This window comes from Rhea americana, unplaced genomic scaffold, assembly GCF_003343005.1.
Source record: "Rhea americana isolate MKP2758 unplaced genomic scaffold, rheAme1 scaffold_89, whole genome shotgun sequence".
NCBI classification, from domain to species: domain Eukaryota; kingdom Metazoa; phylum Chordata; class Aves; order Rheiformes; family Rheidae; genus Rhea; species Rhea americana.
Window position 1 is genome coordinate 2,674,076 of NW_028187077.1, and position 15,556 is coordinate 2,689,631.

At 35.0% G+C, this 15,556-nt stretch overlaps 1 protein-coding gene across 4 annotated transcripts in view; it reads right to left on the reverse strand.

Moving 5' to 3' along the window:
• The window catches only part of USP53 (ubiquitin specific peptidase 53), a 38,633-nt gene extending 23,468 nt beyond the window's left edge, over window positions 1-15,165 (reverse strand). For 2 of the 4 annotated variants that reach the window (XM_085323904.1, XM_085323901.1), the window contains exons 1-5: window positions 13,538-14,601; window positions 12,277-12,459; window positions 7,061-7,732; window positions 4,315-4,407; window positions 639-773 (exon numbers count right to left, since the gene is read on the reverse strand). In XM_085323904.1, the coding sequence (XP_085180030.1) occupies window positions 639-773; window positions 4,315-4,407; window positions 7,061-7,204 (372 nt within the window). In that variant the 5' untranslated portion in view covers window positions 7,205-7,732; window positions 12,277-12,459; window positions 13,538-14,601. Of the gene's footprint in view, window positions 1-638; window positions 774-4,314; window positions 4,408-7,060; window positions 7,733-12,276; window positions 12,460-13,537; window positions 14,602-15,138 lie in introns of those variants that run through there. The other 2 variants (XM_085323902.1, XM_085323903.1) reach the window with 2 other exon arrangements.
• Between the last annotated feature and the right edge of the window lie 391 nt (window positions 15,166-15,556).

Consider the following 15,556-nt stretch of genomic DNA (forward strand, 5'->3'; position numbering starts at 1 on the left):
AGCTTCTTTACCAAAGCTCTATTTTATCTTGAATATTCTTTTATATCCATATTGACAGTTCATGTTTTTCAGTAAGACTCCTGGTAAAAGCAGAAAGCCATTGTAGCAAGAGTCAAGATCCTCAAAATCCAGTACTCATTCATTCTCAGGTAAGAAAATGGAATTCTTACTAGAGGCTTCTTTGAAAGAGAGTGAAGAGAAGGTGACTAGTTGCAATGAAACATCTTTCAGTACACGATGAGAGAATACTTGGAGGGGCACATTAAATGCTCAAACTGACAGATGACTTTTTCCCAGAGAAGATAATCCTTCTCTCCATCAAAAAACTTCTGGGAATGATAACCTATCCTCACAGACCTGTTGTGATGATGTTTCACATATCCCTCTGCCTGAGCTACAGATATACGGAGAAAAGCATGGAGCAACCACAKGATTACTCTGTCCCACACTGCCAAACACTTCTCCATGCATCTGTATCCCCATAAACTGATGCCAGTAAGACCAGCAGTATTACATCACTTGTAATGGTGATTAATTAATCCCACCTGTGAGCCTGGAGCTACCAAAACTATGGCCCAGCTTCCACTCTTTGCACAAAACTAACATGACTCTACTTGGCTCTCTCAAAGAATACTCACAAAGCACTCTGCTGCATCATCCATAAATCCAAGCTGAAAACGCTGTTCATCCTTAAAACTTTCTGCCAGGGCATGTCTCATATTATCTGATGGGAGTGCTTTCTCTCGACTGTGTTGAAATTGTGAAAAAATTGCCTAGGAAGAAATATAGTTACTTAGCTTCATCACCCACTTGACTAGACACTATTGTTATACTCAAATACATCAGCTCTTATGCAGCATGCCCAAACAGCAAATACATAAAATATGCCAATATCTCCCAAAGTTACTCAAGTTTTGTGTTGTCTTAATAAGTTGTGTTACTTATTCCACTATAAAAATGTTACCAAACTGAACAGTAGGAAAAAACATACAAGTATATAAAAATGCAAGTGATCGACTTCAGCTCACAGAGGCAACACAAGCCATGGTTTGTAATTACGTAGCTTTTAAAATCTAGCCACTGGATACTTACGCATGAGTGGCTATTCTTCTCCTTACAGRTAGCATGCACTTCGTAGGGCATGTTAAACTAAAGAGATATTATAGCTACCATTCGTTAAATGACACAACATTTACATTACTACTTCAAAAAGAGCGTATTTTCATTGAAATGATGGAGATACAAAAAAGCTTCCTATAAATTACATAGGACATTGAAAATGTTATTAAATCAGCTATCTACTGAACCAGTACCTGTAAGACAAGGGAACAGGTCAATATCTGCAGCTCCAGAACATTAAAATAAATTGCATTTGATTTTTTTTTCTTTTCTTTCTCAGAAAGGACAGGCTACTACTCTTCATTCTGGCAGAGGTATGCTTGCAAGTGACCTCATTATTTAGCAAGTAGGAGAGATCAGTTTTAACAGAACTCAAAGTTAAAAGCAATTAAATGGATAAGAGAAAGTTTGAAGAGGTTAAAGGATGAATTCCTTTGTCAAGAATTTTCTGAATTCACAGACTTTAGAGAAAGACAAAACAGTGAATCAGGAGGAATTATGTGAAATATAAAGAAGGATATTCATTCTTTACATAGGCCTAAGTAACAAATTCTTTTGGACAGAGGAAACAAAGAAACAACAGATATGCAAAGTTTCAGTGCTAACAGAAAGTAATATTTTACTATGATGCTTACCAGTAAAAGTAACTGTCAAATATTTCAACTTCCCTCTCCTGCCTGGACTATTTATGATAAAGTTACAGTCAATATCTCAGTATAAACATTGAAAAGTAAGTTTTTAACAAATCTAATAGTACAAGTGAACTCTGCTTTGAAATATTTAACAAGTCTCATTCTGGTTGCTAGCTTTTTTCTTTCTTTTTTTTTTTTTTGGCATGCAACAGAGCATTACATGTTCAGCTTAAAAAAAAAGTAGAGATAATGAGAGTTATGCAGACACATACACTCATTTTAGCAACTTGCATCTCTCAAAGCCCTATAGTGCTATTCAGAGAAAAAAAGAATACTGTTAACTCACAGAACAAATTAAAAAAAGAGATAAAAGCAGCTAAAGTTAGTGTGCTGCTTTAGGTGACTTGAAGTGATGCAAAACCTATCTGACTTTGTAGTAGATCCTCAGTAAGTACAGGAAGGAGGACAGGGTGTTAGAGTAGAGCAAGTGGTGTGTTTGACCTAAAAAAAGAGAGGTGCAACTGGTGTGCATAACTGCACCACTGCAATGGAACAATTATTTCAACAGGTTCAATTGTAAGAAGTCATCAGTATATCTTCTTTATGTTTCTGAACACCCTGAGAGGATTATAGTGATTTCACCAATGAGCTATTAGACAGGAAAGTCACTAAAATATACAGTCCAGCAATTGTCACCCTTCAATCCCCCTATATCTCTGAAAGGTAGTTCCAGTGCGGCATTGAACAAGACTCTATATGATCATAACTTCACATATAACATGGGTTAAATCAAAAGGAACAAGCCACAAAGGTTACTCTACATGCTGACATCAGACACGTACATGAATATACACACAAACAAGATTCCAAGAAACAAGAACCATCATACCAAGACAGACAAGATTGCACCTGAAAACAGAGGTATACCTGAGATACAGTCCAGACTTTATGTACTAACAAGAACAAATGTCCAGCTGAGCACAGAGGACAACACAAAGTGCATCAAGACACTGGTGAAACAAAAAGCCCCAACAAATTTTGCAGAGTTATGAGCTTATAAAGAGGTTGAAATAAGAGCCTTAGGAAGTTAGGCTGAATATGTGTAGCTGTAACATAACCTGCTTTGTCATGTTGGCTCTTTGAAATTAACAATTTCAATTGGACAAAAGAAAGTGTTATCTTTTCTTAAAAAAAAAAAAAAGAAAAGAAAAAAAACCAAACACTATGGAGGAAAAATCCTCAGAACTGCCAGAATACAATGAGTTCCAACTTGACTTTTATATCAATTCTTTCTTTTGCCCTCTCCCTTCTCCTCAAACACTATCAATACACTTTGTAGAAAACCCTTCCGTATCTGTAAACATAATTATCATCAAATTTCCAACTTTCAGTCATCTTCTTCCCCACTCTAAAGCAGCTGTGCTATATTGCAACCATGACAAACTAAGAATGGCTGAAAAAACTGTACACAGATTATACATCCCCTGAAAGATTAAATAATTATCATTGCAAATAGCTCTTGACTYGAAATGCTCACTCAAGAAAAATCTTATGGTCTCTGCAAATAAACTCTAACTGGCAGCACCTGACAAGCATTTGCCTTATCCTTGCCTACAATGTAACATAGTCAAAAAAGACTTCATTGGTGAATTACTTTTCTATCTCCAGAGGAATGATTCTCAATTCTGTATGTGACTACTACTATTTGAATATATGATCTACAGTGCTGTATTGCAATCCCAAGAGTGGCTTTTTGTCAAATTTCACTGAGAGCAAAAGTACATATTAATTAAAAATAACCCCACATGTGTTTTTCACTGGGATTTTTATTACTTATACAGATACCTCATTTACTAACCCAGTAACTGCAGGCAGGCAAATAACACTGCAGTAAAAGCAGCAAGAAGCTAACAGAATTCAACATTGTTTTACAGAACTCAGAGTTACAGAACTGTTTGAAGTGCAAGGTTTATGCACTAGTTAAGATACACAGATTTGACATATTTTCAAACACTGAAGTGTGACCAGCTTTCTTTAATTTTCCAGTAGCTCTGGCTACCTTTCATCACTAACGAGCTGAACAACTAAGTTCAGTACGGTTACCTTCAGCTACTGAGTAAAAAAAGTGTATTGAGACCTAAAGTCAGAAATGTTGTTATGAAAGAACTGTATGCAAATACTTTAGGAAAGAGCAAAAACATGCATGCAAAGAAAACCAAAAAAGTTTTTAAGAGGCTAGCTAGAAATTTTCAGAGGTTACACTGTAATATCACACTCAAAAATTTTAGATTTAAATGATCAGATTGTAAAATTTGTGCACTGTGAACAGAAGAAAATTCTTCCAAGTATCTATTAGAAAGACCATAAATCTGAATATCTGAATATATACATATATATACATATATATATATATATAAAAAACCAGAATTATTTTGAGTCACCCAGATATAGGAATGATCCAGATATTAAAAGTATCAGTTTTTAGTAAAATTATTTTTTCTTCACTTGGTAGGACATACACAGGGACAAATGCATGAACACTTATCTGAAAATGATTATTTACCTTTAAAGCACAAAATATGCAAGCATCTCCCTGACACACGTGTCCAGTTAGACCTCTTAAACTCCGCCGAAATATGTCAAGTTGCCATAACACCTATAAAAATAAAGTTGTACAGAAGATAAGGACTGCRTTCTGAAGGTTCTCAAAGTTTAACACCGCAACATACAGAAGAATTCTTTTTTTTTTGTTTAATTTCATATAACATGCAACATGCCCTGATTACTACAAGAATGACGGTTATTTTCTGTTAGTCTGGCAAATTGTGGAGGCAGAAGTAGAAGGTTTGCTTTCACCATACTTATATTAAATGTGGATCTCATTTTTAATTTTTTCAAAATAATGGGGTTTGGGTGAAAAAGTTGAAATACTCGTAATGAAACAAGCAGCAAGCTAAATTGCATGCAGAGCTTGTATTACACTTTTTATGGAATTAAAATAGGAAGAAGGCTATGGTTTCTACCTCATTTTTACCTTTCCCTCCCTCCTCTGTGATTTCATTCAAATGGAAAAGACAAAGACATGGAAATTGAACTGCCTGGTAAAATGTGAACAATACTGTAGCTTAAACCTACACTACATTCATGCTCTCTTACTAGAACAATTGTTAAACTATATTTGTTTTTCACAAATCAAAATAATCCACTGCTGCTTTATCAATTTTGAGTTTCCACCTTTGTGTTAACTACCTTACGGGTAATGTCAGTTTGGCTGCAGTATACTGCTTCCAGTATCTACTGTCTCAGGTATACAATCTGTGCAGTAGTTCAAATACTGGCCACATTAAAAGAAAAAAGAAAAAGAGAGAGAAAGAGAAAGAGAGGGAGAGGGAAAACAACCCCCAAAATCAGTTTTCAAAAGACAGTAATACCACAGCGGTAAATTCAGAAAAATAAAAATCCTATCTATAAATATCAATGTTAAAATGAAGGAGGATACATTAGAAAATGAATGTCAGAACCCCAGTTCTGAAGGTTAAACAGAGAAAAAAGAATGGAAAAGAAAGGAATACAAGGAGGAATTGTGACTGCCCTTTTTACAAGAAGGAAGCCTATCAGCCACCATTTGACAATCAGCAATAGGTTGTGAAGGAGTAGGATTGTCTATAACAAAAAAAGACTTAGAGTTTAATTTTAGGGCACCCTAAGGGAAAACAGTAAAACTAAAAGAGAATATAGGTCATGCTGTTCCCATTCAATGGGGAACAGAAAATTCATTCTGCAGAAACCACTGTTTGTTTTTGCTTTAAACATAATATACAAACACCATAGTTACATGGGGTGTGTGAATATATATATATATATTTAAATCTATAACATTTCTAAGACTTACAGCTTTTAGAAAGTCTAAGCATCTATTAATCCTTCTCCCAGTTTGGCAAATAATTCTGTACAATTCTCAATCAGGTCCAAAAATGCATTACAACATGATATATTGTCCTGCACCCCTTTTTTTGTACATCTTAGAAATCTTAAAATATTTGAAAATTTACCTTTTTGGATTAAAAAAATCATACTATAAATTAAACTGCAGCTGATATTCTGACCAGCAGACAAAACTGGAAAGGTTAGAATTTCTCTCTCACAAAATTAGATTCCCATATTGCCTGTCATAAGTAAGGCTTGTAAAAGTTCAATTTGGTGCTAACACCATCGTACCATTAAAATACATGAACTGTAAATSAAAAAATAGTCTTTTCAGATCTCTGAAATGTAAAAAAAAGAACACTGTGTAAGCAGATACATATGTTCAAGAAGTTGCTCCATAYATGGAACATATGTAATATATGCACATATGTAATATATATGCATTTAAACAGTAAAAAGAATCCTAACTCATATTTCTTCGGTATCAAGTACATTTCATATTCTACCCATTCCATAAACTTTCCTAAGATTGGAATACAGCCTGGAATCAATCAATCAGTCACAGAATGGTAAGGTTGGAAGGGACCTCTGGAGATCATCTAGTCCAACCCTCAGCATAGCCCACCTGGGGACTGAGCCATGACCTTGGCATTAGCAGCACCACATTCTAACCAACTGAGCTAAACCTGGAATATAGGCTTTCAGTTACATGTGCATCTTCTGATACACCCAAACCCCACAGATTTGAGAGCTAATTCTTAAAAATAAATAAATATATAAAATTTTTAAAAATAAAAACCATATGCTATTCAATATAAGTAGTAGTACTGGTTGCCCCACTTTAAAAAATGATCTTAAAAAGCAACTTTGCCAAGTAATAAAAACATTTAATATATTTGACAGTAACATTAATTTTAAAATTCAAGCAGTAAGTTTTAAAGTCATAAGAGCAAGCTTTCAAATATGAAAGCTTTCTTGCTGTTGTTGATTCATGCAAGCAAACAAAGTTTTTTTTAAATTGTCACCTTTTGCAGAACTATAAATATCTATCATTCACAATCAATTCTTTAAAATCAAATGCCAAATAAAATTACTTCCACACAGTCATGTTGTTTCTATAATAGCCATCTTCTGTTCAGGAAAGTCATTTTCAACTAAGCATGCTATACTGTCTCATTTAGCATCATTAAACAGTTCAATGAACTGAGAACCAAATTCAATTATTAAAAAGCATGCTATACTTTTCTGTAGAATACACATACTGCAATACAAAAGGTAAAAAAACATCATTTCCAAGAGAGCACTTTCCTTATTATGACCATCTAAGTTGCTAGAACTAGAACTGTTCAATAACCCAAATGTAAAAGATAGTATTTTCTTACCTGAACAGCACTATTAAGAAAGCAGCTGTTTTGTCCTGGTTCATTTAATAAGCCTTTTGTGGGGGCCAGAGACAATATACTTCCAGGTTGATAAACTTTTCCAAGGTTACCCCCAGGTTTTCTTAAGAATTTCACCCATGCCATTATTTTTTAGATTTTATAATTGCTACTATTTACACTTAAATAATTTAAGGATATGATGGGTACAAGGTAAAAAATTGCTCTAAGGTCATGGCGTTTTGTTCAACTCTGTTACAATAGCCATTTCGGGGGTTTAAGTCAATATTCCATGTGCAGCTGATGGCCATCTATTAGAAGTAGCTTGTCAGTTAAGATAAAGCCACACAAAGTTTTTAACTCAGGAAAAAAAAACATAAAAATAYGGTGTCCAGTTAAACTTAAAATATATAACATCTAAAGTTATTAGAATGAAAGTTCTTTTCAAGAAAGGTATACAGTAATTGTCTTCTTCCACAGATATCAGTAAGGTATTACTGTAAATCATGGGTTGTATTATGTCACAAGCGTAGATATATCACAAAAAATTCTTGACAGGTATTATACTCCTGTTCTCTCATTTTCTTCTGTCTTCTTTTGCCTTTTAACTATGACCCATGAAACATATTCCAGTTTAGAAGACTCCATGTTTTATTTCATTCTTTTCCAGTGAATCTATAATAGGAAAAAATAAAAATAAGCATTTTCCAAAATTTTAAAGACCTAAATCAGGGAAGTGAATAGTTTAAAAAAACAACAACAACTTAAAGGCAAATTCAATAAGCAAGGAAGAGAAGTAACAATTTCCACTTAAAAGCTGTTCTTAAAGCAGAAAAAAATCAATTATTCTACCTGTCATAATCAATTAAAATTACATTTCCACTTATTATACATCTATAGAAGTCCAGAAATTACTTTAAAGGTTAGATTATGCTAAAAATAYGCAACAGCTTTGGAAAAGACCACATAATACAGATGTGTTATTTAAACTCCAAATCTAAAAGGAAAAAAAAAGGTACTAATAAATAAATATTTTTATTCAATGCTTGAAAACATAAGCTGACTTTGATTTCAATACCCGAACAAGTTACATTAACTGATACATATTTCTAGGTCTTACTCTTAAAAATGCTAGAATTAGATTCTCAGCTAGTACTGTGTTCTAAAAATTCTGCATTACTACCTGGTAAACACTATATAACACTTGATTAATCTAGTTGTATTATTAAAGAATTCGGGAAAAAACAGCTAGTAACAGAGCAAAAAATACTCTGACAGCTGTACTAATTCACTGACTGTTCCAATAACTGGCTCCAAGATATTCAAATTCCAATGACAGCTGATTCTCTGTTTAAGGTATGTATTTGAGGTTAAATAACTCATCATCCAGAACACTATYACAGGCACCCACAGAGCCTATACTGTGATCTCAGAACAATGGATCATCCGATCACTTTGGCATTATCACAGCATCCATGTAAACATTTAACGTGATAGCACAAAACAGAATCAACTTAAATAAACCAAAGTAATCAAGGTTACGTATCCGAGGGAGGCAGAAAAAAAAAAAAAAAAAAAAGTGGGTCTGTCATGTTACAACCAAAATATTGGCTTAGACTGCAGGAACATATGAGCATATGTAGCTGGAATGCTGTATAAATTAGAAAACAACACTGCCCAGCTCAGAAAAATCAACGACACATTCCTGTCAAGCAATTCAATAGCTCTCAAATATTGTACAGGGACATCAAAGAATCAAAATATATGATTTCAAAGCTATCTGCAAGAAGTCTTGTGCCCCTAAAATCATCTCCTTTTAATTAAAACAAACATTGATATTTACTTGTACTAACAAAAATCAATAACTGGAAACTAATCAAAAGTCCCCTTTGCTCAGTGCATAATCAGATGTTTTTTTGTTTGTTTACTGATGTTACTGTATCTCATCTGTAAGTAATTTACTAATACTGGAAATAGTATGTACGATTTGTGACAGCACTGAGCAAAGAGCGTGAAATCTGATGGCAAATTGACCTTGATAGTCTCAATAACRGAATATCATCTGGTAGTTCCATAATTTCATTTGCTTTATGTTCACATCAATAAACCCGGGGGGAAGGGGCAGGTGTGTGTGGCGGTAGGAAGGCAGGGGAGAAATGCAGTAGGTAACTGTAAAGGCGTGTTAACTTAGAACATTAGACTCTTAAACCAATTAAAAACAAATATAMATTTTAAATTTTATTTCTATGTAAGAGATAAAGTTAAAGCACTCCACAGCATAAAAGCTATTCTTTCACAAAGGAGCAAACTCTGAGAAAATGGGGACAGAGGTGAAGGCAACAGTAAACAAAGATTAACACTGAATATAATTCTCTGAAGTCAGCAYGCAGAAGTGATAACAGACGCACAAAGAAATTAATGGTAAGAAAATATCTTTCAATATATGATTTCATAACAAAGTTTCATAACAGCATACAAACATAAAAGTGACACATTATAGTAAAGAAAAATAAAGGGGAACTAAGTGCGTGTGTGCACTTGTGTGTATACGTGCATGTGGGAGCTACTATCAAAAAAGTCTAGTAATATGAAGCATAACTTGAACCGAAGTCTCCTCCCATCACAGGGAACCATAACTTGCAACCCTATTCCACCCCTCTANAAAAAAAAAAAAAAAAAAAAAAAAAAATCCCCCCAAAAATACAACAGTCAACTCTTGACTGTTATATACTTTCTCCTGATTTGTGATCAAAGTTTAATACTTCTATATTCATACTGGAAAAAACCCTACTATGTCTTTCTCACAGAAAGATCTCGCTCCTTCATGTACTAGACAATACTCCTGAACGCTAATTTTTCTGGCAATATAGTGTTCTTGATTCCACTTTACATAATTCTCCTGTTCCTGTTCCTCTGTATGGTTTTCTCCACCTCCATGCTCCTGCCCTAGCGGTGGAAAGAAATGAATTTAGGATGAGCAATTTTGGTAATCCACAATATCAAACCATTTGGTGAAGCAGAGGTGAGGGGGAGGGGAAAGAAAAGATACTGGGTGGAAACAGTGCTGATAGCCTGTATTGCTACCTTTGAGTAGAGTGATCCAAGAGGCTCAATTCAGTTCTGACCCAGAAACACAAGGCTCACTGTCAAGGTCGCCAAACCTAAATTCCCTTCTTAATACACTACTACCTCTCACATCTCCCAAAACTGCTCAAACCGTGGTACTTCTCCAGACCTAAAGATTCAGCTAGCCTGCCCTCTACTGTCTGTATTTTAATAAAAAAATCACTCAGCCTACAGCAGTCAAAATAGGGGAGGAAAATAGGAAGTAAGGTAAATTGTATGACAATGTTAAAAACCAGAAGTTACTGGCAAAACAATTTTGGTCTCTGAATCTGATCTGGGAAACAGATCTTATATATTCAACTACAAATGCATTTAGGAGGGGTCTGAGAGATTGGACTACAGCTATTTGCCTAAAGGAAACCAAAGAGAGAAAAGAGTAACASGATTCATTTTCACTCAAAAAAACAAGTTAAATGCTTGCCCCATATGTTATTTTCTCGTATTTAGCAAAATAATAAACACAAAGTTGTGTTAAGCTTGGGAAATGATTAAAAAAAAAAAAAAAAGCAAAAGGGATATACTCCTACAAATACACCCATCAAACAGACCATTAAGACAAACAGACAAAAAAATCCCCAAAATATTTACAAAATTTTCAAATCTGAAATTCAGCCTTGGGACTTGYTTGTATCTAGTGACAAAGGTAGAAAAGTCTCTATCAGTTATAGTGTTTCATTCTCATTGTACTTTCAAGCACAATTTCCCTGTGCTTCTGAACAACAAATTTATGCATGGATATGGAGGATAAAAACCCTCTGAATTTACCTCGCCTGTATTTTAACTGTTAAGAAATGCACGCATTGCTTGGAAAATGAGTTCTTTCAGAACAATCTAAGATAAAGCAGCATTCACTCACTAAGAACGTATGGCAAATCAATTCACTTTGCATTTCATGGGTGCCCTACAAAMAAAATATCCCATGCACTAAGCATTTAGCTATTGGCTCTGTTAGCTCTATATTAATGTCATATCACATTAAGATATTTTCTGTTTAATTTTACATTCACAAAGTTGTGAATACAAACAAAATACTTTAAGTGAACATGAACTTATTCTAATAAATAGCAGAATATATTCATCGCAGTTCTTTTAYGCAGGTCAGATACTGATTTTCCAAAGCATTGTGATATGCCATTCATATGGTCACTATTAACTACCCACAACATCAGTATAGTTTTTCCTGAAAAATGTAAATACAACCCAAGGGCTGAAAAAAAAAATAAAAAAAATCAGAAATGACTACTTAAAAATGATCCTCCTACAACCTCCTCAAACTACTCTTTCAAAAATAAACTAGTAAATCCACGCATTCTTTAAATTGCACGTTAAGCTAAAAAAAGAACATTAAAGCAATTTAAATGCTAATCAAATATAAAAAAACAAGAAGTACATATCAGATAGCTACTACATTTTAAGGACCTCTCTAAGTCTACTACTCAACCAGAACTTTGCACTTAATTGGCACTGTAGTGACTTTGAATATGTTCACCAATCACAAAATATGCAAGATTTTTGCACTAACTTTTTATCTACTGCTATCCCCCAAAATGCTGGCACCTTCAACCCAAGGAACAGCAAGTAGCTGAAAAACAGTATTTTCTTGACACTCACACAGTTCTCTGGGCAATGCAACCAATCAGCCCCAGTCTGCAGTAGCTGAAGTTCTATTACCCTGTCTCTGTTTTGAGATTTGAATCATACGAGCATGTCTAACTTTGCAAAAAAAAATWAAAAAGAGTAAGATAAAAGAAAACTATTGTAGACTTAGAGCTGAAGCTGGCAAGGATGTATGCTTTTAGTCACAGAGAATTTCACTGCATTTGGACTATCTCCCAAGAGCATTTTCCTCTGCAGACAAGCCTTCTCCATTGTTCCATGAACCAGAGAAGTGATGGTGCAGACCAGCTTTGTTTTTCTCTGACCTCCCATGAGGTTTGGTTAAGTTTTAAACGACTGGCATCTAAACCACTGGCTCCCTTAATTCAATATTCTACAGGACTATAATTAGGAGGAGTTGAAGACAACTCTTAAATGTCTACAGGAAACCAGTGTTGCTAAGAGCAGTGTAGCATTTATTAGCCCCTGGGGTTTACCAGTTCTCTGTAAATCTTAGCTTGACAAAGATGCAGGTGACTGATGATCATAACTCATGTTGTGAATGATCCAGTGTCTTCAAGAAGTACAATCTTTCAGGCATCCAGGTATTCCACAGAGCATTACCAACACATTAATGTAGTATTCCCGCTTTTCAGACCAAAAGGATCAATTTTTGAGGGCTGCTCTCAATAAAAGATACAGAACAAGAAGCATGAACTTTCAAACCAACTCTTATTTATCAGCCCAAGTTCTATCTTGCTTAGCTTCAGTAACTGTTCTGCAGTCACCACTGCTCTCATCAAGCACCAGGCCAGCCTTAGTGGTGCAGCCATACAGGACAAAATATTCCTGTTGCATATTTCCAGCCCTTGCCTTTGTAGCATCCAGAACAGCAAATGCATTAAYCTACATATAAATGCATGTTATCACCTGTTCAGTGGGTACAACCTAGCATAGAAGTAACTGCAGCTTGGACAACTATTTCTGTATAAGAAACAATATTACTAAATTAACTTAGAAATTGGTGCACTTGCTATTTCAGCTCAATCACTTTCGACATGCACATTTTGGTTTAGTCATCTTTTGTACAAATTTAGCTAAGCTGATGAGAAAAAGCAAGTGGTTCTGTGAATACTGGAACTAGCATTACCTGGCTCCCTATAGACTTCTGCCTCACGGCTGACCGAGTTCCCTTCCTGGCTGAGGTACGTATCAGCTTAGCTCCTTCTGCCTTCTTACAAGGTCTCTCTCTTCTATCCAACAGCCTATTTTCATGTAATTTGTAAGTACATAACCACCTTTAAGATTTTTATTCCTTCTGTTAAACTGGGTGGATACCTGCCAACGGGTTCAAAAGTTATTGACTTTGTGTAGCTGAAATTTGGCTGAAGGATCATTATTTGCTTATTCTCAGCCTCACTTTCCAACTAAGCTCACTGAGCTGCACAGATGAGCAATGGCAAAACTTACTGCTGCCCAATGCTAAACTTACTTTTAAGCAACACAGCTTTCAGCTTCTGATAGCAGCTCAAACCTCTGTTGCTGAGCTTGGCAGCCTACCCAATAGTCTGACAACTCAGGTAAATCAATCTCTAAACTGATATATGGTTTTATGACTTAACATAGCAATTTAAATACAATACAACAAAGAATAGGAAGAAAATAGTGACTAAATACATTGAAAGGCAATAAGCTTATAGTAGATGACCACTAGAGTTTTCTGCAATGAGCCAACATTAGTAGTCACTTCTTTCTCACCAGAAAGAAACTTGCCAAAAATCCAACAATCACAACTGAAAATTTGGGTGTTTCCTGAAGTACTTTAGCTGTCATTTAAAATTGCCAGATTTTATCAACAGAACAAAAATCTTTGTATTATGACAATGTTGGAGGACCTGATCTGTTTTCCCAGCATCTGAAAAACCAGTGATGCTGCYTGTTAAAAATGTGGAAAATTACTGAGATTTGAAACCAGCAAACTCCTACATCCATCCAAAGTGGTCTGGCTCATAATTTTTTGGTCACTGCACAAATCCTGCTCTCTTCCATCTTCATTATTGTGTGCAACTGTATATGTTAACTGTAACAAATCTCTTCTGCTATAACACACAGCAAAGAACTTACGTTCTTATAAACAAATTTCTTCAAGAGCTTTTGAAATAAATAGTATTCTTTTAAAGGCAAAGTAAGACTGACATTTTAGTGGCTGTACTGAAAGTTCTCACTATCTGAAACACCAGATAGAGCAAAAAAACCTTATGCATACTTAAGCATGTACTTGCAACATATAAAACATACAACAAGAACAGCATTGTGAGACCAAAAAAAAAAAATCACATCTCCAACAGTGACCATTTGTCCTGCTCAAGTTATCTGAAGTATACAACCAGTGATACTGCTCCAACACATTCTTACTGCGTTCCATCACTGACTCAAGATGTCCCCAATAGACAAAAGCAGTATTTGATGGCCATTTCTTCTAAGAATTCTTCACACCTCTGGAGATTTTAAAACCAATCTTTTGCTGTTTTAAAGATCTTTATTGTCTCTTCTCCAACCCTAATCCACTTAGCTGTCCCTCATAAGCTAAACCATAGCTCCTGCACATTGTACTACTTTGTAGCTTTCCAATATCCTTTCAMGATGGGAGAACCAGAAGTGCAGATGTTATTCCACATGGCTTCTGTAGAAAAATCAATTTTATCTTTAAGCTATTCAAAAATTCAGATTTTCCTGTTTGCCTCAAAAACACAAGTTCACAGTTCAGCATTTAATCCCCTGATCTGTTGAAACTGGGAGTCAACTTTTAAAAGAGCCACAATGGGAACAGAGCAAAGATCTTAAAGAACACAAATTCCCAACCAATTACATGGGCCAACATTTATGGTGAGTCATCGTGCAGAGAAAGGCTTTGACTAATAGCTTCTGGTGAATAGGAAAGATAGAAGCAGCAGCAAATGGAAGTCAGCAACAAGGCTCAGCTACAAGAAGTTTGGGATCCCAATGCCCTAAAGCATCAAGTAACCTTTCAATTTTGTCATAGGAGCATTTCTTTCTACTGAATTCAAATATCATTATACATTTAGTACAAGACTTGTCAAGAAGATCTCAAAACAATCTAAATGTGATGAACTCTCGAGAGTACTATTCCTGACCTTCCTCACTGCCAGCTCACAAATACTGTAAGGCATATTATTAATTAAAAAATAATAATAATAATAATAAAAAACCAGAAAAAYATTTTTGATTCTCCATCTTCCTATTCCTTTATAAACTGTTTAGTTCATAGATTCAAAGATTATCCTGTACTTTGTCATCTCAAAAAGATATATATTTATAATGATAATTTACATTCTTGCCTTTTTATCACAGATGAACTGCCTGCCCAAATTGCCTTGCAGATTTCTCTGTAGATGCTCAATCATTAGCAGAAGTGCAAAGTTTTGTTCCTTCCCAATAAGTGTTTTGATTTAAGTCACCATGGAAAACTAGATATCTCAGTAAACAGGAATGGTAGTGTGAGCATCATCTCTCACCCCACCCACATTTTCTGGACCTGCTAGGAACTGTCTAAGTCTTTACACATCATGTATTTCTTCACATACAGCATATCTACAAACCTGCGCAAATCTATCTACAAGCCTACTTCTCACTCCACACATCCAAACACTCTGATACAGACCCTCACCATGTCACATCCTCAATGCATCATAATTTATCCTCATCCTGACAAGCTCTAGTTTGTTTCCACTTAAACCAAGATTTTTTTTTTTTTTT